This window comes from Branchiostoma lanceolatum, chromosome 7, assembly GCF_035083965.1.
Source record: "Branchiostoma lanceolatum isolate klBraLanc5 chromosome 7, klBraLanc5.hap2, whole genome shotgun sequence".
Classification (NCBI taxonomy): Eukaryota; Metazoa; Chordata; class Leptocardii; order Amphioxiformes; family Branchiostomatidae; genus Branchiostoma; species Branchiostoma lanceolatum.
This window is the reverse complement of record NC_089728.1, coordinates 840,042-865,404: the sequence shown is the minus strand read 5'-3', so window position 1 is coordinate 865,404 and position 25,363 is coordinate 840,042. Positions and strand designations below refer to the sequence as shown.

The following is a 25,363-nucleotide window of genomic DNA, read 5'->3' as shown; positions in this document are numbered from 1 at the left end:
GTTTGCTGTTTTTTGATCGATAATTGTGTATGTGTTACACTTCTGTACGTTTGGGACCGCATATATATTTTGATGTCATCTCCTGTAATGTGTACATGTGTAAATATTTTGCGTTTGTGAATGCATCTCATTATGTATAAGCAGCGACACCTGTACTGCATTACTATTAGAACCAGTCAGAATCGCCTTGAAGAAGGTGACAGATGGTCACCGAAACGTCGGTGGAATAAATCTCTTGGTTGTGTAAAAAGAGTCTTTTTATTCAGTGACTTACCAACCTGATGAAACTATTCACAGGAGCAGCTCCTACAGCTCGAAATTCATCACATTACGTTGCTATTTTGCCTACGAGACGAGCGGGTTCTTGGAATACAGATTGAGACCATTCTACTCATGACCAATGTCATCCTTATTGCAGTTTTTGTAGGTTTATATGATATGATCTAGTGGTGTCTTCTCTAGCGCCAAATGTGTCATCCTGGATTTGGAAAAAGATATTCTTCTTACACAAACAGCTACAGTTGCCCTTGTGACCTAGTAAACCCGTTTGGAGATAAGTCCGAATGGCGCCAATTACACCCCGCAGTTTTTAAGTCTTATATGAAGACAACTGATAAGTGTTTTCATCAGGGAACGTCCAGCTCTTACAACTTACTACCTAAGATTTGTATCTTGACTTAAGAATCAAGGAGGTTCTTCAAGAAAAAGACGATATTTATACTGTATATATGTATATATACATAATATGTTGTTATATATATAAATATACATGACATGTTGCGAGATTCTTACTACAAAGTCGTAGAAACGATCTAACAGGATTGTATCGTCTCTGTTCTTGAAAAACCACCTTGATTCTTAAGTCAAGATACGAACCATAGGTAATACTTAAACTCAAATACACGCTGGTACGACAAACTTGAAAACAGAACGTGACGCAGTTGACTTGGTCGACGCTTTTCCCTTCCGTTTACAGTCTTAAACCAACAAAATATGCCATAATCACGACGAGAATTTGATATCACAAAAGGGAGGGGGTGATCTGGTCAATTGACGCTTGATTTAGAATACGCGCTGGTGCGACCTGCGAGACAAAAAAAAACGTGACGCAGTTGACTTGATCGACGCTTTTCCCTTCCGTTTACTATTCAGTGACATTTTCGGAGGTATCTATCATCCAAATTCTTGCCCGAAGGCAACTGCAAGACTCACTCCATAACTCCTTGAGATAACGTCTTCACAACCCGTAACGACGGGGACACGCCACCCTGTCAGAGGTAATAATAAAGTCTCTTATCTCCCTGCCATACGACAGGTCCTGTTCGCGCCATTGACGTAATGCACCTCCATTTGTCATTCCAGGAAAACCTGTTATAAGCAGAGTCGGTTTGATGGACGCGTTTTGCCCACGAGTCGAGCGATAACCGAAATTGGGTCTTTTAATCGGACTAATTTCGCAGCCTCCGCTTTATTTCCCAGCCGTGTTTCTGCGGAAACCCTGGAGGCGGGCCGGTACAAAGGCCCGGCTCGCTGCTGCAGCTTGGTAGATAGGAATGGATACAGACAGCATCATAGAGCCTCCCTCGCAGCCATTCGTCACCTGAGCGTCAAAGAGCCTCCCTTACAGCTATTTGTCAACCGGAGCGTCAGATTTGGGGCGAGATAGCCTAGCAAATAAAGTGTTGACGGTCGTAAACTGGAATCATCGCAAATATTGGCACCTCCGTCTGGAAACTTGAGTACAAATATATTGCATCAATCACACCGGAAATCGGGCACAAATGAAAAGCCCAAGGACTGGAATTTCGTAAGAACGCTCTTTACGAGTACAGTATTCAATGTAGGAATCAATTACGCTAGAATCTTTGAATTTGCAATTGTTCAATACGCTATGTATTTATTTGAAGCCCATGAATGATGATATTCTTGTTGAGGGCTGCCTCTAATATCATATTGTACTGTTTTTACGTGGCATGACATGAGGTCTACGGGTATTGCCCCCCCCCCCCCCGTGAAATAGAATGGTCTTTATCGAAATGATACCTTGAATAGGAGAAGGACGTTCATCGCACGGTGTGATGGGAAATATATATCTACCTAACGCGGGGAAAACGATCACCAGAATAATGTCCTACACTAAGGTCATTAACCTCTGGTTTAAGGAAATCAATTGGTGATTCTCATATGGGGTAGCAGCTGCATTTGTTGAGCAAACCGCTAAGGTGCAGGACACGCACAACTCTTGCGGACAGTGCAAACATTCTGAACAATCCCGAAAAATTTCACATCGAAAACACAACAATGACAGAAAACCATCCGATTCTGCTAAGGTTATCAAGAGAGTTTGTTATGGGCCATGATTGGGCCAATTCTTTCCATTGCCATATAGGAGGCAGGCATACCAGAGGTCAATGATAATCAAAGAGTCCAATGAACTGACAGTCTCCAGATATTATGCAGAAAATGAATCTACAGAAAAGCTAGCTTTAGGCAATGAGCATAAACAATGATGCAGCAATCTTTCGAGAAAAGAAGGGTGGGTGTTCTTCTACATGATACAAAAACAACCATGGGTAATGTTTTTGATTCCAATGTTTTTCTGCTGGAGGATGAAATTGCCTCTCATATTTGAAAATTCCCAACAGTAATTGTTCCTATTGAATTGCCAAACTATTTACGAAACTCTGGAAATATCACTGATTCTAATCATACGTGCCAATGCTCATTCTATTAAGGCACGTTATATGTGCGCAAGTCTTCAAAATCACAAATGTCACCGATTCCAATAACACGAATCGGCACAGGCCCCTGTACTTTACGTTCCGACGCTTTTAGATTGAAAATGTCATTGAGTCCTAATGTTGTAATTCCGTACGGAATTTAATAAACTAAAACGTAAATGATTAAAATTGGACTTTTGTACTTTACGTATTGAAGTTTACAAACTCGGAAATGTAACCAATTCCAATGGTATCTACGAATGTAAGGGAGTTAGCAAACTCGTAAACAACCCAATATAAAGTTTATTTCAAAGCCTTGCTTGGAGGTCAATTGTAAGTAATAACAAAAGACGGGTTGACGGTGAAGAAAAATACGACCTATTACTTGTCTAAATGCTGACTCTGAATTCTAGCTCAGGCGAGTCCGACTTCTCTCTCTGAAATGGAATTCATTCAGTCTTCAACCATAACGTGCATTGTTGACAATGCAACATTCTGTACCGCCCTTTCTCTATTACAAGGGGGTGGGCGCAATGTAATACTTATGTTGCTAATTACAGAGCGTAAAGCAACTTACCTAGGTATGAATAGCTATCAATAGTATATGCTGTTTTGCATATCTTATAAAACTTACCAGTATCAATACTCAACTTATGAACGAGTGAATATGCATATCAAACATGCTAAATTTTATCATGGTACATACATGCCTATTGTTCAAAGCCCGTTCCTTGCCAGAGCTTTAGATTCAAATCTTCAAAAAAAGGTGAAAAATACAAATTCACCCATGATGATCATTCACAACAAATCTGATTATCTCTCTCTGTACAGTACATTCTTATAGTAGGCCATACTCTTGCCACATCCACTATTCTACATCCGTTATCAAACACGTAACGTAACATGACCTTTTTACGTGCAGGAGTAGTTAACGTCCAGTTTGGGTCATGTGCACATGTCGCGGTGTATTATGCCAAAGCCTGTTCTCATGAGAAACAAAGAACGTCATAAGTATGATCCTCAGCTATCTCTCTCTTTTATACAAAACATCTAAAAGGGTTTACGTCCAGCGACATAACAGAATAAACTCCTGAACCAGTAACAACAAGTTGCACGGAAGCGTCATGCATGACGCATTTCATATGTAATTCGACACCGCGTATTCCATCATGTTTTTCTAACTTACACGATAGCTAGTATCTTTTAAACGTAGCTGACGTTAAACCTTTCTTTGATATGCAAACTATCCATGGTGATTCGAGGTTTGAAACTCTTGCCAGTTTTAGGAAGTTTTGATACAACCTAGCGACTCCCGCTCAGATGATACATTTTTGTACGGCATAACATCATGGCCATGCGTTTATCACGCGAACGCCACGTGCTGCTGATTTCGGGGAAATTCACAATACAAAAATTGTTTTGTCCCATCGCGTCGGGCAAGAGGAGGGACAAACATAGTGACTTTACTGTCATTTATCTGTAGACTACTTTCGACAGTTACTGTGCATTTTTTCCGGTCTATGTTCTTCAAGCGTAGCGATAGAAGGGAAAATACTGAGGTGGACGATAAAGGGTAAGCCTAGCACAATTCTACACCATATACCCCAGTATAAATACATGCTCGCACGGCGTTAAACAGGCGGAGAAAAACTTACAGACCATGCATTTTCTTGTTAGAAGAGCTGATATTTTTACCCATGGGTTAAACATTTGGCTCTGTCCACGCGGTTTTAGAATAAATAACGTTTTGAATAAATCGGACGTAAACTGGTCATGTTACGTTAACTGCTGTCGGTGCTGTAGTCGGAGGTTATGGCGGGGGGGGGGGGGGCACCTATGCAGGCGGTAGATCCCTATTAGACTGCCTCTATACATCACATGGTTGCTGCTTCTTGATTCGCAGTAGCGAGGACTGTCTTTGCTGTCACAACTATTCTACGTCCGTGTCAAAACACGTAACTGCTGTTGGTGCTGTAGTCGGTGTTACGACGATGGGAGGGCGTATGCAGATGGTAGATCCCTATAAGACTGTCTATATATGTCACATGGTTGCTGCTTTTCGATTGATTGGCAGTAACAACTACTCTACTTCCGTGTCGCTCTCACTGGAGTCGTTTTCGAAGACGTAGCTGCTGTCTGTGCTGTATTCGCGGAGTCTCGGGTGCCTGGCAGGCGGGCGGGCCGGACCGCAGCGCTTCCGTCGGACCGGCGGCAGTGGCGGGTGATGCGGTGGGTTCCTCACGCGAGGTTCCCTTTGGGGCGGTAGCGGGTTCACATCGGGCTGTACCTGCCTTCCGATGGGCGGTAACGGGTTCGCATAGGGCAGTTGCTGCCTTTCTATGGGCGGTAATGCGTTCACTTCGGGCTGTAGCTGCCTTCCAATGGGAGGTAGTGGCATCTTCTTTCTAATATTCATGTCTTGTAGCCTCGTGTTCTGCAGATCTAACACCTCATACACGTGTTCGGGGGCAACTGTCTGTGTCCTCTTCAGTTCCAGTCTGTTCCTGATACTGTAGAGGAAACAATGAACAAGGAACGCAGCGGAATTAGTGCTGGTTTATCTGTACCGCCCGCATCTGAGCTATGTTTAAACTTTGAATAAATGTTGATCTGAACCATAGACTCAGCTGGATGACCTTCAAAACACACAAAGTGAGCCAATATTGTACTGGTGGACTGACCAAGTCACCTGATACATAGCGTATGACGTCAACTGAAGGAAATACGTATTGAGAGCAACTTTCCATCAGGTCAATATAGTCTTCTATAGAATACAGCTGTTCTTGTAAGTTTCAGTTTGAAGAAAAGCTCAGCACTTGCATTGAAATTAATCAACCATCTGCGGGCATCAGTACTAAATGCATGGTGGCCTGAGACAAGTTTCTCCTGAGTGTTCTACAAGGATTTTTGGCATAGAAACAAACTCCAGTTGGCTGTTGTGACCTCTAGCTCTCTAAATGCCCTTATAAGCATCTGGGAGACTTTTTAATCACACATTCTACTTAAGCATACATGGTAAATATCTGTACTTACTACGCTGTGAACCCCGCCACTGCCAGAATAGCTGCAACCACAGCGACACAACCGGCGGCAATCAAGGGTTTGGTGGAACATTCGGCCACTACGACCGGATCTGAAAGGAAAGGTGCGCAGAAAAAAGTTAGAGTGCACAGCATTAGATGAAGTTGAATGTTAGCAAAACGCGATTACAACCTTACTGACATTGCAGTAAACTTCAAAAAAAATGTACAAGTCATACAACAAAGGTTTTATCATTTTTCTGACACTAAGATGACAATTGATTGCTTTATACACACATCCCTAGAATATGATAGTAACGTCTGCAACTCTACAGAACTATCTAGGTGCTTCGGTGCACCCAGCCAAACATTAAGGTGCAAGGCTTCAATTTTGGGTGAAAAACACCCAGTACTACGAGCCCTAACACTGAAAATTCGGTCGCCTGCTTACGGCGATTGAATGCTACGATGCAGTGTTATGCACCGTTTTGTGTTTCTTGCCATGATAACTGTCCCCATGTCACGATGTTAACGGTGTAGTGAGTTGTTTTGTATCCCTACCCTCTGGTGTTGGTCCCTCCGTCCCTGCATGCTGGATGTTCAGCAGAATCTCAGTGGTCCTGAAGTAACACAGAGGATGGAAACCACATCTTATTTCTAATTAAATAACATCGATACATAATTTCTCAATCGTTACAGTCGTTACTTGGGCCTCTTGGGCCTAGTAAACTATAAAAAATGTTTCTACCAATCTATGCATCCATGTAGTCATCATCTGACAATTAATTGACTTATTTCTCCAATCATCCGTTTATACAATCACTAATTTTGTATTTCTATTTTGTAGTTTGTAGGTAGTTGGCCTTACGAAAGTCATTAATTTTGTATCTTAATGAAGCTTCTATCATAGGTATTCATCCATGCATTTACTGAACACACGCCCGATAACAGCGATGGATTCCTTAAGCTCACCCCGTCCGTGCAGGCTGCCCTCTGTCCCGGGCCTGTATGAGGATGCGGTGCAGATAACCGTCCGTCCTGTTCAACACGGTTCCCTTGGAGTTCACAGAAAGAGACACTGTACCGTTGGGCCCCGTTAACGACATGAAGCCGAGCAATTCGTACTGAAAATAACACAAAGGCACTTTAAAATAAATTCATCCATTTAGAACGCCAAGGGAGGCATCGAAACCAATCGGGCAAGTCGTTTCGATGCCTCCCTTCACTGTTTTTTTGGCGTGGGGGGGGGGGGGGAGATGAAGCCCAGAAAGTGGTACTGAAAAGACTGGAAGGCGTGGTAGAAGTAGTAGTAGAAGTAGAAACCTTTATTTTCCTTGGATGGCCCTGTCGGCCTGTACAAATATCTACATAGCCGATCTTCCCATAGGTCCAATTGGAGAGGGGTGTCACGGGAAATCATTTAGATAAATAAGACACCAAACAAACAAAGCGTCGTCCAGTTGTTACTGTCTCTGGGCCAAGAAGCCGTGAGTTCAAATCCCGGCTGTGTCATTCGAAAGAGACTCCGATAGCGATATCTACCTGTAGATCGCAATCTCCACCCTGACATGTATACATTACACAAATACGAACCAAGTCCCCCTACCCATGTGTCCTCGCGATTCAGGATGCTGTACTCTATCTCCCCGTCTGGCCCGATGTCGTCGTCCTCAGCTGAGACGGTGATCAAAAAGATGGGACCGGACGCAGCAGCCAAACTGTCCCGGCTATGTTCCACCGTATAGTTTACTGCAGAAATGTCGAGAAACGGACAAAAGATGTTCATCAAAGGAATTGGACCAAAACCTTCAGTTTCTCTAGGCTCAGGCAGAGGGTTTGGCTTGCAGCAGAACCGGGGAAAGTGTTGAATACTCTATTTTATACTAACAAGTTATACATAACGTTTTTTTTACAAGCGAATGCCTATCAGGAGATATATAATGTCATAAGATATTGAGTAACGAAGATAGGATCATAACGACAGTGGTATTTAGTGGGATAGTGCCCCCTCCTCATAGCAGACATCGTATCTTGACCGGGTCAATCTCACGACGGCTCTCTACACTCCTATTGCGTAGCCCGCTGGCATTCCTGGGGGTTATGCATAGCAGCATTCGGTGAATAATTGACCAGGAAACAGAGCAACATATAACCATCGTAGTTTCATAGAGACTAACTACTAGTAGCTACAAGTACTTTACCTTGAGGGAATCGCGGCGAGTGACTGTTGGTACTGATGAAGGGAACAACGATGCGAAGGGTCAGGTCGTCCGGCCTGAGGTCACGGTTCATGGCATCCTCCACTCTCAGGGTGACCTAAAAGGTCAGGAAAGATTGTGTTAAGGTCACTAGAGATTCGGTGTGACAATCTGTGATTCACCTTCAATTTGTGAGAAGCACCCATCTGACTGCAGTGTCTTGCTGGTGTTGCTTTGTAATTTGATAAAAGGATCGCAAGTTTCTAAAAGTTCCTAAACGATCACACAAATGGTCTGTTAGATAAGGTTTGCCGATGCCTTGCTTCAATTATTCTGGAAGTCATTTCTAGATATCTTTGATCGAAATGCAGCTAAAGCATCTAAATTGTATTGCTGTACGTTGTATACATACATTGACGAAGTAGTCCTCCGTGATGTTAGGAAACGTGGCCGAAGTGTTAACGTCACCGGTTTGGCTGTCGATAGTGAAGAGATCAGGACTGTCCAGGCGCATGTCCAGGACTGGCCCGATCCGGTACAGCGGAATGGCGTTTGTCCCGACATCCTCGTCTGTAGAGTTCACCCGGGTCACGTGGGTTCCCACGGAGGTGTCCTGCAATTTACACGGAAAGGGTATCACCAACGGTAGCTGTCTATTTCTACGTACTCACTTCTGACCTCTTCTTCCTGTCACTTCGACAAGTCTGACTTTTGTGGTCATCTTCCTACTCATGGACTGCTTGCCCACTCTGATATTGTATTCAAATGACTACGTAAACCCAACAACAGAAACAGGTAGATGACACGGAGTAAAAATGGCCGTGTCTGATACAGCCTCAACATCTATTATTATTAAAGTTCGAATGGCTATTGAAGTAGGAGGCGTTTAGTCAGAAGTTGGTCAAAGGCACTTTTCCTCGATTACTGGTCATTCCACCTTGAAGAAAGATGCAGGGGAGACGGCTGAATGTTAAGTGAATTTTACCATGACATTATCTGAACAATGCCTACCGGTAGAAGCTGGATCTTCTCCGTTGTGAAGTTGCCCCGGACGAATTTGGGCGGATTGTCGTTCACGTCGTCGACCCAGACTTCCAGCGTTGCCGTCGCGGTTCTGGAGTTGATGACGGCGCCGTCAGACGCCTCCAGGGTCAGGTTGTAGAAGTCCCGCTCCTCGCGGTCCAGCGAGCGGTTCGCCCACACCTGCGCGGACTGGTTCTGTTGGCGGACTGTGAACATGCCTGGTAGAACACAAACACGCGCCGTAATGTACAATCTCACACTACAAGAAAAAACTCGTTGCAACGTCTGTCACTGTAGATTGCCGGAGAGACACTAGTAGCTTTAGCTAATCTGCAAACAGACCTAGAGGTTCGGGTCCGGCTGGTTTTGACGTGTTTTATGCGTTTTTGTCTCGCTTACTATTTCTTGTCTGAAGTCTCGCTGCAGTAAAAAGCCGATAGGGATCCCGGAATTAAGGTGTTTTGAGTACTTATCGAGACCTACCCACATACCATCAAGACAATCCATAAATAAATTCTTTAGTTGTGTTATCGGCACACACACACACACACACACACACACACACACACACACACACACACACACACACACACACCACACACACACCAACGCTACCGAAAACATTACCGCGACAGTTATTATCGCTTATTGACTCTAATCACCCGTACCGTAATCGTCCACGATCCTGTAGGAGACTTCCCCGTTCACTCCCCTGTCCTCGTCCGTGGCCGTGACCGTGAACAGTTCGCGCCGCGCGACATTCCAGGACTCGCTGAAGTGGTCACTCAGCCTGCTGATCTCAAACACCGGGGAATGGCGGTTGGCATCCGTGATATTAAACACAACCTGACAAACAAGAAGGCAGGGTAAGTCCACGACAAAGAGAAGTAAAACGGGTTGTTTGTGTGTGTGCGCGCGCGCGCGCGCGTGTGTGTGTGCGTGCGTGTGTGTGTGTGTGAGTGTGTGTAGGTGTGTCTGTTATTGTATCTGTATCTATATGTGTGTAGCTGTGTGTAGGTGTGTGTGTGTTTGTGTGCGTGTGTGTATGTGTGTGTGTGTGTATTATACAAAATTACTGTAGCCTTGCCTCGACAGACGTGCTCTTCTGGTCTCGTCCCTTGTCGTAAGCCGTTACTATGGCGACGCAGGTCTCCCGTTCAACTTGGTTGATGCTGAGCAGTGACTGTCGTGTCGTCATGACGCCCGTGACGCTGTTCACCAGAAACAGGTCTCCGCAGATGCCACCTGGAGATCAGAAGTTAAAAGCTGATTTTATGCAATCTTACTGTGACAAACATCTGACATTTCATGTTATTTTTGTTTTGTCGAGTATCGGCATTTTTACGCCAAAAATGATTACTCAAGCAACTGGATAAAATTTTGAAACAGTCAGATGGGAGCTGGCAATGGGCAATGGGCATTTTTGCCTTGATGAGCAAGGAACGAATTTCCAAAGGCTAACATATGCATTCGGTTAAGACTGCAACAGCAGCGCCTACATGTATAGCAAGAGCCGCATACGTCTGTGTGTTGTAGGGTGCCTAGTGCGGATACAGTTGTTCCTTTACTTATACTGAGTCTGACACCTTCTACTGACGTCATTTTTCCTTATGGGCTCGTGTCAAGTGTTTGGTTCAGTTTTCTTGAAGAAGACCGAAGCGATGCTATGGAAAGTTAGGTTATCTAACTTAAAGGTTCCAACGCTTATCTAGATAGGACAAACCTGGGTTCTCCCCATAGGACACAGTTCCGTTTTCTCCGGAGTCTGCATCCGTTGCAGTGACGGTGAACACACTGGTGCCCGTCGGCGTGTCCTCAGCCACCTTTTCACGGTACGGCGTGCCCAGGAACACCGGCGGGTTGTCGTTCACGTCCGTGACTGTGATGGAGACCTCGACTGTTGATGATCGGGGAGGGTTGCCTCCATCCACGGCCAGAACGGTGAAGTTGTAGGAGGAGACGGACTCACGATCAAACGTGAAAGTAGATGAGATGTCTCCGGTCAGCTCTAAAATAAATAAATAAAATATTACATAATTGGGTTACCAGACAACGGCATAACCGGCAAACCACTATGTGACATAACACACTAGTTTTTATGAATACAAACTGCTGGTTGCTAGCACGCTAGGAGCTGACCCTTACCTCTTCCCTCATGACCTCAATGAAAAACAGCCTACGTGCCGATTTGAGCTTATCATGAATAAACATAGGTTCAAACAAACAAACAAACAAACAAACAAACAAGCGGTCTCGGGGCGTGAGTGGATCCTAGTGAACGCAGCCTCTACTGGACCTCTGTGCATAACATAGCTTGGAACACACAGGGTTCAAACCGCGAACGTTTTAGCAAGAAGCAGAAGCAGTGCTAGTGACACATATATCACTGATATTTGCCAGAGATGTTGACAATTTGTTTACCTCCGATTGTGAAATTATCCGAGGCCATTAAAGAGTACCGAAGTCGACCGTTCGTCCCAATGTCGTCGTCCGTAGCAACGGCAGATAGAACCTGTACGACGAAAACAATCAATTTCAGACTTGGGTAGCTAACTTTCTTTACAATTCCGATCCGAGAAACGTCTATAATTATAAGGACTTGTCTTCTTAGCCCTACGACGAAATTTAAAAAAATAAAGACGTTGTAGGTTCTCCTGTCCATTGACCTACTTTCTCGTTGATTTGTCTATCATCATAAGGTGTTAATGTCAAGAATACTGACTTGTTTATTGTCGTTGTTTTCCGGAACGCTGATGTTGTAGTGATCCTGTGCGAAGATCGGACTGTTGTCGTTCACATCCGCGACCTGAATGCTGACCGTGGCAGTGGAAGACAGCGGTGGACTTCCTCCATCTGTGGCCTGAAGTAGAAGAATGGAAACTGATAATTGCATACGGGTCCATGGCAATACCCCTTCATAATGTCAGTCTTGGTCGTATCTCTTTAAACCCTCCAAGATTCCCATAGTCATGGACCAGTCATTAGTCATGCGGCGGCTGGTCACGCGTTAAGATTTGCCAAGTTCACCTTCTTTGGTACCAATGCACCAATTTTAGTGATAAGCACAAACGCAATTGAAAGACAATATGCATGTCTCACTATATGAAATGGTACCTGTGACTATGTTATTTGTTTCTTAATGATATCTTGGCACTATTCTAAAGTTACCTGCACGACGATGCGATGCATGTCGGCCGCCTCCCTGTCGAGAGTTCCGTTCACACGAACCGCTCCTGTCTCCGGATCAACTTCAAACACATCGTCTCCTGCTGTGAAATATGGAACGTGAGTTATCTTACATGTGTACCCTTGCACCAATAAGGAAGATGTAGATGACTGCCTGCCTGACTACAAGGAATAAAATCTGTTTATATATATAAATGAATAGAAATCCATGACAAAATTCAAGTTACCAGCTAGAATCTCTTTAACCATTTCCATCCTAATTTCTCCACGTTTTCAGACAAAAAGAAAACTACTCTCATCTCAACATCACAAAACCCACACATTACAGAAAACGCGGGATCATTCACCTTCCACTGTCTCGGAAAAAGAAGTCGAACCAAATAACTAGAACTTAGTGTCAGTAGTTAAGACTAGAGTAGTCATATGTTATACTGTTGATCATTGTCTGTCCGTCCACTCAGTGTTACATGTACAGACTGTATTTGCAATTAACCTACGGGCAGGAACTTGCAATAAAATTAACTCCGGCCTTACAGCACCCTAATGAACCAAAATACCTTATTTGAATGAACAAAATTCAACGTTTTGGTCCACATGTAGCCACGGTCAGCCAGAGTGTCAAACGGCCGATAAATAATCTTGGAACTAACCTTCCACTTTACTGTAAACAATGTTGGCGTTGTGACCAGTGTCGGCGTCAGAGGCGGATGGGCTGGCGATGGTATGTCCGACTGGTACAGATTCTAAAACGTTAACGTCGTAGGTTTCCCTGTCGAATTCAGGTGGGCTGTCATTCACGTCTAGAACACGAACAGCAACCTGTAGAATTGGGGATTAAAGATATGGTAATTTCTCGATTAAGACACATTACAATGATTACCATTACAATTATTTATCGTTATTATCATTGTTGTTTATCTGACTGTTTAAGAACGCTTCATGTAATGACTCTCTAAACTGAATACGTTTCAGATGATATTGAAACTACTATACTGTATTTAGCCCATGTGGGGAACGTGCAAATAAAGACCATTGTCGTCATCACTGTCATTGTCATCATTATAGATATGTACTACTCTGTGACAGAAAGACGATCTAAAGATTCGACTGCGTCACATCTTACCGCTGCGTAAGCCTTTCGAGAGCCAATAGATGATTCAGTCGCCACGACGATCAAATAGTGTGCATCAGCTTCCTCTCTGTCCAGCAGTAGTTTCGTTACGATCTCACCCTGGAAGTGAAAACAAACTGCATCATCATGTATACATAATGTTAGTGTTAGACAATGTTGTCTCACCTAAGGCTATAAGAAAATGCGTTATGGTCATAAACATTTTTGCAGTTGACATGACGTACCGTATTGTTGTTGATGGCAAAATTTTGGCCCATCTGAGCCGACTGGAAGCTGTACTGGACCGGCTGGTTGCTGGAAACATTAACAGTCCCGATTACTGTGCCTGGTGGTGAGTTTTCCACGACGTCAAAGTCGTACGTTTCCCGCTCGAACTCCAGAGTCTCCATAGATGACGCGTCCTCCACGTGGACCCGGAGTGTTGTGTTGGTGAGGTGAAGCCCGTCTGTCACATCGATGGTTACATTTCTGGTGATCCCGTCATTTGGAAGCCTGGAAGTGAAGGAAAGAATAAGATTGTTTTTGTGATAACGCTTTTAAAGCCAGCTAGAAAAAAACACCTTGTTTAACTTCGACTGATGGCCAAGTTACTTTAACTTACAGGCACATTACTCCAGTAATAGGTCAAAGGTGCCGGAAGTCTGTATCAAGCAGCGGCTGACTATCAAATGAAATACTTTTTTCAGTCACAAGATTAATCTTACCGTTTCTTTTAAAAAAATCATTAGACATAGAATAAACAAGAGCTTTTAAAAAAAGCTGGCGTTTCGGCTACGTTTATGAGTGTGAATTGTCTTTTCCCTTTACTTGAAGTAAAATCTGCCAGAGGAAGTCACTCAAGGGCTGTTCAGTCTATAAGAAAAATTGTCATTTTGGGAAATGAGTACTGTTTTAATAGAGAAAGGCAGATTGGGGAAAGCAATTTTGAAGTTACGTCACTTAACTTAAGTGCTTTTGAAAAAGCTGGTCTTGGCCTACAACTTGTACTTATTTGTAAAATGTACAATAGGCTAATTATAAAAGCTATCAATGTAATTATGTACATGGCACGCAATAAAACATAAAATTTGAAAAAGCACCATTGAATCATCAGCACTATGGTAATTAAGTGAAATAGAAGTTCATAACAGCTAAGGTTCTATCTAAAATGACTACCAAATGTCAAACAAATCAACAGCTACCTCATCCGTATTATTCTGGTTTCCGCATTTACAACACGTCTTCCTTATTTTCCTGGGTAATTTTGCTAAAATTCATGAAAATTCCCATAGTTTTGTGCCGAGCGGCGCCACTTTCCACGTCCGTGTTGTCTGAATGAAGTCGATACTGAACAATGGAGCATTTGCTACTGTAACAAAGGATCGCTGTTTTGCAAACAACAGCAAGAGCCTCTGTTTACATCGGGGATAGAAGTTTAGTGGCGAGTGTTTTGCAAGAATCATCTTACCGCGCATAGGAGCCGCTGCACGGTATTTTCCATTACAATGAACAGAAAAATTCGAATGCCGGGTTTGGAATCTATGAAGTCCTGTTCATAAGACAAAGGCCTTGTATATATTAAATGAATATTTAAAAATAACAAATATAAAATATTTCTTTATTTATTAATGAAAAAATGATATTCATAAATATGATATTGATAGATTAATATAATATCAATATATATTTTTGATATTCAATATCTAAAAAGGAAAAAAAATTGCATGCACGGACACGAACCCGGATCTTCTGGGTCCGAAGTGCTTCGCGTTGCCAGATGGGCCAAGCTGCGGTACGTAAGTCGTCACTCTGTACGTAATGCTATAACCTCACTATATGGTATCATTTATGCCGATTTTTGGTCGTTTTCTTGACGAAATCATTTTTTTCTTCTGCAATCTTGTGGAATAGATGTAATATGGTCATTTTTCAGGATATCAAAGTCCGAAACCACAATGCAATGATATTTCCGAACAGTTGTAGCAGTTACATGCGGTCGCCCTCCTGTGTGTCATGCAAATGTAGCCTGCCTGCCTTTTCGTGCTCCCTTGCCATATAAGGCAACGGCTATACAAGGATTTGGGAACGTATTGCCATATAAGGTCTTATTGTGTGCGACACAGTGTTGAACCAAGGACATTATATATATAATGTCCTTGGTTGAACCAAGCTTCCCTGCTCCTTCCTGCCTGCCTGCAAGGTAAAAGCCAGGACATTGCGTTCCGGCGCGAAGGCGCCGAAACGCAAAAAAATCAATTTCTTAGTCATGTTACTTCTTGAGTCATTTGCAAAAAAAGGGGAACTATTTACTGATTCTTTAGGACGACGACGCCGTCATCTTTGATGCCGAACAGCCCGTCCTGATCCCCAGCAACGCTGTACTCGATTGTGCCGTTAACATCCGGGTCCTCCACAGCAAATATGGCGACCAGAGTACCCGGATGAGAACCACCCAGCAAGGTGACTTCGTCAGGAGGTTCCAGGAAGGCCGGGGGCACGTCATTTACGTCACCTGTGTTTATAACATGGGGAGACACAGTTATCGGTAAACAGAATCTATCTCCACAATTACACTAGAAACATCGAAAAATTAGAGAGATAGAGCTGCTAGACAGAAACATAAAACAATATACCTTAACCTAATTAACATGTCTATTGAGAGTATGTGAATCGGAACTGTGAATGTCTTAACCTCATTAACATATCTATTCAGAGTTTTGGTATAAAACCTGGTGTTCTCAGTCCTATCGTTAGTCACTGACGAAAGACAGTGGATGCTGTCTGAAACGTCTGACTGTTTCAAAACTTTATCCAGTGGCTTGAGTAATTATTTTTGGCGTAATATATTCCATGATTTCTAGAGTACTTACCGACTGCCAGCACTATGGTGATGCTGCTGGATAAGGCGGGTGTTCCCATGTCTGTAGCAGTGATGCCGAGCTCGTAAGTCTCCCTGTCCTCTCGGTCTAAGGTCTCACTACTCACAACAGCCCAGTGCTCGGTGGAGTTGTCCAGCATCACTACAGAAAACCCAGCGCTGTTTACATCCAGGCGAACCGACCCGCTCACGCCGGCATCAGGGTCCGTCACGGACAGCGTCAACAGGTGAGTCCCGTTCGGCAGGTTTTCCACGGTTCTCATTGGCTCTCTGGTGAGGAAATGACGTAGCGTATCGTCATCGAAGGAAGGGGCGTTATCGTTGACGTCAGTGACCGTGACGTTGATGTTGGTGGAATTAGAAAGGGACGGAGAACCCCGATCCTGTGGAAACAATGAGTTGAACTCTTAGTTTTGGGGACGATAGAATGCTCAATTTACTAGGAACATACGTGGTCCTATCTCTATATGTAAGTATAGATCTAGAAACATATACGCACATCTGTGTCTTGATGATCATAACGGCAGTGTGTACTAACTCACCTGTGCCCTGATGGTCAGTGTGTACCAGCCCACAGTCTCCCGGTCCAGTAGATCCCCCCGGACTAACGTCAGCTGTCCAGACGAGAAGTCCAGTTGGAACACGCCGTCGCCTCCCTCCACGATAAAGTGGTCCACTTTACCTACACGAATGGGAATGGTCGAAAAATGATGATTACGGAAATTCCAGGGGATGACCGTGTCAAGAAGACACGTTCTGTTGACGTGCACAACACTGACTATGCAAGACTGATATCTTACCATCTTGTTCCGAATCCAGATCTGTCGCCAACACTGTTCCAACAAGCGCGCTGTCCGTGGCGTTTTCGGGGATGAAGAAATGGAAATCTTCCTGACTGAACTGTGGCGAGTTGTCGTTCTCATCTAGCAGTTCAATGGTTAACCGCGCTGTGGTGCTTCTGTAACCAGATGTTCCGTCCCTATCCATGGCCTCCACGGTCAGAGTGTAGCTCTGCGCTTCCTCGTAGTCTAAGTCACCGCTAACGTAGATGTGTCCAGTTGTGGAATTTACTGCAAACTTACTTGAACCTACTCCAGTCAGGCGGATGTCGACGCTGCCGTTGATGCCAAAATCTTCGTCAGTGACAACCAGTTCCGGAATCTGCGGCATTAAAATATTGATGTGTTAAAGAGGCAATACTTAAATCTTACCATTTAAATATGATCTCATAAGGTAAGGCATACGGACAAGATACTTTATGAAAGTGAAGTGAAATGAATATCATTTTATCCAGGTAAATCGTAAAGTTGCGGACACTTCTTGATGGGCAGCAAGAATCCTCCATCTGACTATCTGAATGATAATAAGGGATATAGTTAGGAAATGAACACTTGCCACAGATGCTTCTAAGACCAGTAATAGTCATCCATCTGACTATCTAAGAAAGAACGTTAGAGGCGACTCACGATTATCACAGGTTCTCCTATCGGCGTGTTCTCCCGGACGACCCCCTGCAGCGTCTGGTGCTCAAACACTGGAGCGTTGTCGTTGATGTCTTCTAGTGTGATCACCACCAAGATCTTAAACAAAACGAAGTTTATGTTGTTCTTTTGTATCCTGATTTGTTATGATATGTAAGGGCTCCGTTAGAACTCATTTACTTACTTAACTGAAGTGACTACCCTTAATATCTATAAATAGATATTAAATAGAATAAAAAGGAAAATGTTTTCATTCGAAGAAGACGATGGCTGCTTATTTCAGAATGGCAGCAGCAAATCAACAGATGACCGTATGACAATCTTGTGATTATCAAAAAGAAAAATGCTTAGGCCGTGCTTTTTGCTCAAGACTTACAAAGAGGACTAAATGGAAAATTTAAGAGCATTAAGGCAAATAATGAAGAAAGTAAGGCAATGAAGGGAGGGGTATGGGCTTTGCCTGCCAATACCTTGTCATAGACACAGATGGACTAACAACCCACTAGCCCCTCGGTATCAAAAAAGGCCATGGGACTACCTTTACCCTTGTTACCGTGTGCTAGAGGTTGCGGTGACTTCGCCCACTATACTAGGATCGACTTGGTTGGGGTGCTTCCGAATCCTGGTGAGGTCAATGCGCCGTAGCATGCCAGCCTGGTTTGTCCAGGAATGCTTGTTAATTCATAGTGAGCAAAAGCAACGGATACAAAAGACAAATCTTATGCAGGTGCCCCCACAATCTCAACGGACGCGGAGATTGTCAGTCAGATAAAACTTTTAAAGGCTAGAGGACAGCTAGTTGCACGTGTTTCTCATGAAAGTAACAACGACACGTACCAGCCCCTGCCTGTCACAGCCGGATTCCGCGTTGGGTTCCACAAAGAACTGGTGAGAAGGTTCCGTCTCCCGGTCCAGACCTGAGATAACTGTGACCTCACCCTGCGGGAAAATAACTGATGAGAAATAATAATAATAATAATAATAATGGTTTTTATTGGTCAGAAATTACCCGCAATAGCAGCCTATTAGCGCTGAATTGATGCAGGGTATTACAGGTTTCACACAATACACAATATCTTATCCACACTTGCATTTTGTGGAACTGTCGCAAGGGTCTGGGCGTCTGCCGTTCGGCGCCACAAGGTGACCTCAATACGACCTTCCCCAACCGAAGTCAGGTACCCATTTACACCTGGGTGAAGTGAAAAAAGTCGTGTAAAGTGCCTTTCCCAAGGGCACAAGATCGGTGACATGACAGGATTCGAACTCGGGACCTCTTGGTTCTGAGTCGAACGCTCTGCCGTTGCGCCACACGACCCCACAAATCAACCGTCCAAAGAACTCCTGTTGACGACGAGCATTGAAAAAATTAAGTCAGTTATTGGAAGGATGTGTGAAGATGAAATAAAAAAACATATTCCTTACGGTTTCGTTGTGGACGCTGAAGTACTTCTCATTGAGGCCTGACGGGTCCTGCATGACGTAGGTGTAGTTGATGGTCCCGTCTCCCGCGCTCGCCGGGACCCTGGCGATAACGACGGCAGTTCCTGCAGACACAAGTGAGTTCATGTTTTTTTTAGACAAACGAACCCCCGATTCAGGAGAAAAAGAAAAGATGCAGCATAGCCACAGCTACAATAATCCCTCTACATCAGAAAAGACGGTTCACTGCTAAATACCATCGACGACGGTCAGAAAACCTGGTACAAATCACAATTTCAAAAAGATGCAACGCAGTCAAAACTGCAAAAAGATCATTCCCGCAGAAAAGACTGTCCAGTGCAATTTGAGAACTATGCGCATGCTCCAAGACAACGGATACAGACCTATGGCAACGTCCTCTGGAACGTTGACCTCTAGTCGTGTCGTGTTTCCTACCGCTTCATTGGACAGGAGAGACAGGTCAACGGTCGTTTCTGTAAATCGTGGTGGCTCGCCGTTGTCCAGCACTTTAATCTGATGGGGAATTTCACATTTCGATCAAAAGGAGTGGATAAAAAGCGATAAACTTTATGACCATATTTGAATTAGCGAGGCTGGGATCTGACGGGGTAATCAGTGCCACCGTAAATCATGGCATTATTGACAGTTTTCGGGCTATGCTTAAAAACTTCATACTTTTCAAAGCAAACCCTTTTGCATTAGAAATGCTAAAACCGACCATCCAGGCATTTATTCAACTTCACGTCATAGTGATGATCGCATGTTAACTGTTTGAGATGCCACAACTTAAATCACCTTCAGGGGGAGGTGTTCTCTGATGACCTTGAAGTTGCTGATAACCGTAATGACCCCCGTGACATTGTTGATGAAGAACAGCTCAGAAAAATCTTCGCCAGCCTCATTCACAATGGTGTAGGTCAAGGTCGCGTTCTCCCCCGCATCCGGGTCCTCGGCTCGGACCAGTCCAACTATGGAGTTGATGGGGGTGGACTGCAGGATGTATTCACTGCTCCAAGTTTCAACGACGGTCGGAGGGTTGTCATTTATGTCCGTCACGGCCACGGTCACGGTGCCGAAGGTGACGTCATACCTGGGTTGATGTGGAACAGTACAGGAAGAAATGTCATGTTCATACACCTGACTTTTCAAACCTAACAGAGGTGATCTAGGACGCCCATGCAGTAGGGGTTGGACTCCAGTGCAGTGTCAGCTTCTCCTATGTCTCAAAAGACAATGATAACGTGAACGTCTTTTATGTGAGCGATATGGAATGAAGATGTTTAGAAAGGGTACCTGGTAGCCATGGCGACCCTGAAGACCAGAGTGTCCCTCTCCTCCCTGTCCAGTTCGCTGTTGGGGGTTATGACTCCGCTGGAAGGGTCGATGGAGAACCTGTCGGCGTCCCCTCCCGGAACCAGGGAGAACTGCACCCCGGAGAACGACTGGTTCGTCAGGCTGCCCAGGGCCACAGACACTATAGGGATTATGCGATGAACATTAAAGTTACGTCAAGATAGATAGAAAGATCTTATGAAGCTTAAGCTTGTCCTCATCCTTTGTTTTCGAATATGGAATTTTACCTATATTAGAGTTCTCCTCCATGTTGACGTAGAACGATGTTGTGTTGCAGAGTCCATCCGGGTCCTTGTACAGAGTGAAGTCACTGGTCAGGTTCACGTGGATGACGTAAGCAAACAAGATGGCGCCGAAGGGATCCAGCTCAGCCACGGGGATGGAGTATCTGGAACGGGTACAAAGTAAGTGTTAAAAAGCAAAAGGCGCAGTCAGGAAATAAAGCTTGATAACCATACGATTTCCTGTTTTGTTTTCTTTTCTGATAGGTGGATGGAGCTACCGAGCATTTTTTATGGGGATGAAAATAGAGCACCCATATTGATTTGAAATATGATAGTAGCTTTCTGTTGTTAAAATGCAAAAGGCCTAGTGTAAGCCGACAAATGACAGTTGTGTCTTTCGAAGTTATTTCTTATCCCTCGTTGCCAGACATGTTCTCTAGATACGTTTGCCGTAAAATATCTTGAGGTTGAAAAGGAGTATTAACTACCGACATTCTGACGGGCTTTTATTCACAACAAATCAGCATGACTTGAAAACGGACTTACTGAATGTTGAAGTCTAGCTCTGACGTCACCAGGACCCTGCCGTCCGTCAGCAGGGTGAAGACGTCATACGTGCAGCACATCAGCACGTACGTCACGTTGGTGACGTTACTGGTCTGCAGCGTTGCCATGTCAACCACTGGGTTTTGCGAAAATACATACATGATAAAAAGGAGGAAACGCAGAGGGGTGTACCAATCGTTTTGGGGGGGGGGGGGATCAGGCTTGGAAACGTGCTTTGCTAGCTATAAAGTTAGGGTTGGGAAATGAGTCTTCAGTTTTAAGTAATATGTCAACAATAGTTACTGGATCATATGTATGACATCCAGAACTGCCATCATCAGATCTAATTATAAGATAATTCCTATGTGTGTGAACTAGCTGTGTATGTGGGGTAAGGCGGTATGATTGTCTTCTCTTTAGGCTATACTTTTCGAATGATTCTATTTGTTCAAGCTACCATGGGACAAAATGATAACCATTATCGCCAGGCTGTGCCTACTTACCCAGGTCCCGACTGCCGAGGCTGTGCCTACTTACCCAGGTCCCCGACTGCCGAGGCTGTGCCTACTTACCCAGGTCCCCGACTGCCGAGGCTGTGCCTACTTACCCAGGTCCCCGACTGCCGAGGTGGCCTACTTACCCAGGTCCCCGACTGCCGAGGTGGCCTACTTACCCAGGTCCCCGACTGCCGAGGTTGTGCCTACTTACCCAGGTCCCCGACTGCCGAGGTTGTGCCTACTTACCCAGGTCCCCGACTGCCGAGGTTGTGCCTACTTACCCAGGTCCCCGACTGCCGAGGTGGCCGGGATGTCCACCATGACCTCACGGATCAGATCTCTGTACAGGAGACCCAGGGGGCTGGCTTCTGGGAGGAACAAAGTGACCATTGTTGCGTAGATGCACATACCCCGAAAACAATTTCATCAGGTTGGTAGAATATAGGATATAGGAGGTTCTTTGTACACAACCATGTATAGTTCTCACCTGCTAACGTTTCGATGTCTATCAGACACCTTCTTCAGAGCTTCTGACTGGAGTGCTGTTTCGGCTACTTATAGCGGTGAGAAACAGCACTCCAGTTAGAAGCTCTGAAGAAGGTGTCTGATAGACATCGAAACGTTAGCAGGTGAGAACTATACCTGGTTGTGTACAAAGAACCTCCTATATCGTAGATGCACATAGTTACAATGGAGACTGTAGACCACGATTCTAGCGTCATCTTCACAGAGAAGAAGTACGTACAGTACATGACCATCGGCAGTCAGTGTCAATGGAGTGAATGGTATTGAAATAATAGCACATTGCGTTATATGATCTCTAAGCAGTACGCTTTTGAAGATAAGACATCCAGGTAAACAATATCGACGGACAAGCAAACGTCTCCAAATGAATGTGGTTCGACAATTACTTCCAGGCGTTTCGAGTGACATCCGTCACTCTTCTTCAGCAACACGGGAATGAACTTCCGAGAAAGCCGAAGAAAAGTGATGGATGTCATCCAAAACAACACTGGTAAAAAACGCTGAAGAAGAGTGATGGATGTCACTCAAAACACCCTGAAGCTATCTCCGTATCTTATCCAGTTGTAGGCATTGGGTTGTCTTTACACCTCCTAGTGTGCGTTATGCAAATCGAGAAATTCGCACGAAGTAGATTCCACATTACATCATCGCATGTTATATAGCGTCAAGCAGATATGTTAGAGAGAATCACCTGTCGTATTTGGCAGGAGAAACAAGTCGACTGTTGTTGGCGCAGATCGAGTTGGTTCGCCATCGGTAGTATTATCAGGGAATGGAGTCGTCCTTCCTGCCACATGGGTTGCCATTTCTGTAAACACTGAAAATAAGACAAATGGCATGTGTACCCTGTTCAACGGTAGTGGCGTCGAATATAGGGGATGCTTCCGAATCCTGATTCCTAATTCATAGTGAATAAAGATCCTAGTGGAAACTAGCTAATTGAACAACTTTGAAGCGATGTTTGTGTTTCTGTGTAGTGAACACCCCCCCCCCCCTCCATGTCCCTACACATACACCGCAAGCCCATGCACAACAGAAAACCGACTGTAATATATACCATTCGTTAGCATAGACGCACAGCGGATCGCATTGAGGCTAACAAAAGGCTTTCACTCGCAATACAATAGACTATGACATCTGATATTTTTTACACAAAAGAACACTTCCGTGCCCGGTAATGGCTGTGTAACATTATACCTGGTCAGAAGTTGGTCCGCTCTGTAAAAACTTTCTTGGGTAGAGTTGAGTACATGATTGTACCTGGCCCGTGTCCTTCACGTGAAAAGTATCAGCTTTTGATGATACTTCCCCTTTGTACACATTGGTCACTACTTGTGATATAAGCGCTTAAACGTGAACACAAAGGATTATTTTGTTGTCATCGACCAGACGTGATATCCTTGCGTTGAACACCTGTGCACATAACGACTTGTTTTCACAGTGTTGGAATTGTTTCTTCCATGTTTGTCCCGTTTCGACGCCTTGCACTTGAAGTCTATTGAACAGTATCACAAGGAAGATGTTAAAGAGTATTCGTAAAAGTTATTCACACCATGCAAAGTGCAGGGATGGCAGTTTCTGATCCATCAACAAAAGAATTTCCTCTTAACTCTACAAACGTAAAGTTAAATCTTCTGAAGAAACTTACAGACTTACCAACAAGCCACAGAAGAAAGCCCACGAAATGTTTGCAGCCTCGCATGATTGACGGATTTGCAGACGATCGTCGGTTTGGTCAGGTTTGAGTCGTAATCTCACGTCACACTGGTTACTTCCTCGTGCGACACTGCACGAATGTGGCTCATGGCAATAACATCGCCCTTTGTTACGTGCACAATTGGGACGGTTCTATTCAACTGGATAGGGGGTCTATAGTGTTGATCTTTGGGTGTTGAAACAAATGGAAAGGAAAGGACAGACAGACTTGCGCTTTTAACTTGACACCGTAGTCAGTATGTATGTTAACAATGTTATTTCTATTTTGTGTAAATATCAACTTCATTTAAGCCCACACCCAGACTAGTTTGACTAGTTTGACCAGTTTGACAAGTTTGACTAGTTTGAGTAGTTTGGCGAGTTTGAGTAGTTTGACTAGTTTGACCAGAAAGTCAAAGTCAAAGTTTCGCCTTGAGTGTGGATTTCTCAATGGTTAGGGATTGAATGAACACAAGTACAATGTGTTTTGTCTTTTATAGACCAGGTGCAAAGTCCCTAGGAGGCTTATTCTTGAGAAAGACAGATGAAGTCGAAACCGGTCGAATTCCGTCTCAGTGCTGTCATTGTCCGAAAGTTACGTACGAATGATAGTTATAAGAAGGATTATATAAAACGAACCAAGCAACCGAATTAATATACCTCGATGTAAACCTCAATCTTCATCGACGTATACACTCCCGTCAGGCAAGAAACGTTTCCTTTATGAGCACTAAACATTACTTTATTTCACTTTCAGTGACAGCGTTAAACCAAAGTCATGTATTTTTATCCCACTTGATCGATTTGTTTGAATTGTCACATTACAGTAGAATAGGAGTGCTTTCTATTAGTCATATATAAGTTATTGTCTTTACTTTGAATTGTCCTGGTAGCAGAAAACGGTTTTGCATTTTCACACCTACTGAAAGTGGGATGTAATATAAGACATATCCAGAGCCTAGCAAAGAGCACTTTCTGGGTCTGCTTTTACTTTCCTCTGCCTGTCACAAGATCAATAAAACTACCTCAGTAGACAATATGATATGTGCACGTTATTTGAAGCCCAGTTAACGTACACAGTAGATCTGTATGAGTCTAGCCAATACCTTAAACACATCCACAATGTATAAGCAAAATTAATAGTAATCATCCTCGACCTCTTCCCGGCATTAATGGTAGTGCTGATGTGTCTGCTTAGGTCGAAAGGTGGTGCGTTTTTAACGTTTTGAAAATATATCTTACATACATTAACACTCGGAGCCTAGCCACTGCAATTGCCAAATCGTCGAATCTAGGTTCGAAGAGGCAGACTAATTAATAATAGTTCTAGATGGGAAAGACCGAAATAGCTTTTAGTGTCGAGACACGGCAAGATTTACCACATTTATATACACACGTCGCCCTCTATTCACCCAATTGTCTGTAGACCATGATGCCAAAATAAATTGAAGGAATTAAATCTG

The 25,363-nt window shown here is 44.0% G+C and overlaps 3 protein-coding genes across 3 annotated transcripts; all 3 read right to left on the bottom strand.

The window, feature by feature from the left end:
• Window positions 1–3,005: 3,005 nt before the first annotated feature.
• Window positions 3,006–6,512, bottom strand: LOC136438306 (uncharacterized). The gene is made up of 4 exons (XM_066433068.1): window positions 6,499–6,512; window positions 6,302–6,360; window positions 5,754–5,853; window positions 3,006–5,230 (listed from the first exon to the last, which is right to left on the bottom strand). Exons 1-4 carry the CDS (start codon window positions 6,510–6,512, stop codon window positions 4,801–4,803), a joined length of 603 nt encoding a protein of 200 aa, XP_066289165.1. The 3' UTR covers window positions 3,006–4,800.
• A 160-nt stretch (window positions 6,513–6,672) lies between these two features.
• On the bottom strand, window positions 6,673–9,886 carry LOC136438963 (cadherin-1-like). Its single transcript, XM_066434029.1, has 6 exons — window positions 9,630–9,886; window positions 8,950–9,179; window positions 8,351–8,551; window positions 7,942–8,056; window positions 7,347–7,489; window positions 6,673–6,864 (listed from the first exon to the last, which is right to left on the bottom strand). The coding sequence occupies exons 2-6, from the start codon at window positions 9,175–9,177 to the stop codon at window positions 6,709–6,711; spliced, it is 843 nt and encodes a 280-aa protein (XP_066290126.1). The 5' UTR covers window positions 9,178–9,179; window positions 9,630–9,886; the 3' UTR covers window positions 6,673–6,708.
• Window positions 9,887–10,033: 147 nt separating this feature from the next.
• Window positions 10,034–24,006, bottom strand: LOC136438305 (protein dachsous-like). Its single transcript, XM_066433067.1, has 23 exons — window positions 23,862–24,006; window positions 22,897–23,022; window positions 21,962–22,048; window positions 21,184–21,319; window positions 20,641–20,801; window positions 20,354–20,534; window positions 19,856–20,150; window positions 19,444–19,573; window positions 19,043–19,164; window positions 18,455–18,556; window positions 17,603–17,716; window positions 16,937–17,297; window positions 16,679–16,818; window positions 16,129–16,519; window positions 15,569–15,770; window positions 13,504–13,771; window positions 13,271–13,378; window positions 12,798–12,966; window positions 12,130–12,230; window positions 11,684–11,821; window positions 11,383–11,473; window positions 10,685–10,969; window positions 10,034–10,206 (listed from the first exon to the last, which is right to left on the bottom strand). Exons 1-23 carry the CDS (start codon window positions 23,905–23,907, stop codon window positions 10,034–10,036), a joined length of 3,927 nt encoding a protein of 1,308 aa, XP_066289164.1. The 5' UTR covers window positions 23,908–24,006.
• Between the last annotated feature and the right edge of the window lie 1,357 nt (window positions 24,007–25,363).

Excerpts from the sequence above, each read along its gene's own strand:
- LOC136438305 (XM_066433067.1), bottom strand. The coding sequence starts at position 23,907 with ATGCGAGGCTGCAAACATTTCGTGGGCTTTCTTCTGTGGCTTGTTG. Across the intron at positions 17,298-17,602 it reads TAGGAGAACCTGTGATAATC|ATTCCGGAACTGGTTGTCAC; the intron begins GTGAGTCGCCTC and ends TTAATGCCGCAG. Across the intron at positions 16,520-16,678 it reads CACTGACCATCAGGGCACAG|GATCGGGGTTCTCCGTCCCT; the intron begins GTGAGTTAGTAC and ends TTGTTTCCACAG.
- LOC136438963 (XM_066434029.1), bottom strand. The coding sequence starts at position 9,177 with ATGTTCACAGTCCGCCAACAGAACCAGTCCGCGCAGGTGTGGGCGAAC. Across the intron at positions 8,057-8,350 it reads CGGAGGACTACTTCGTCAAT|GTCACCCTGAGAGTGGAGGA; the intron begins GTATGTATACAA and ends CTGACCTTTTAG. Across the intron at positions 7,490-7,941 it reads CTCGCCGCGATTCCCTCAAG|TAAACTATACGGTGGAACAT; the intron begins GTAAAGTACTTG and ends ACATTTCTGCAG.
- LOC136438306 (XM_066433068.1), bottom strand. Across the intron at positions 5,854-6,301 it reads GGAGGGACCAACACCAGAGG|ATCCGGTCGTAGTGGCCGAA; the intron begins GTAGGGATACAA and ends CTTTCCTTTCAG. Across the intron at positions 5,231-5,753 it reads GTGGCGGGGTTCACAGCGTA|TATCAGGAACAGACTGGAAC; the intron begins GTAAGTACAGAT and ends TTTCCTCTACAG.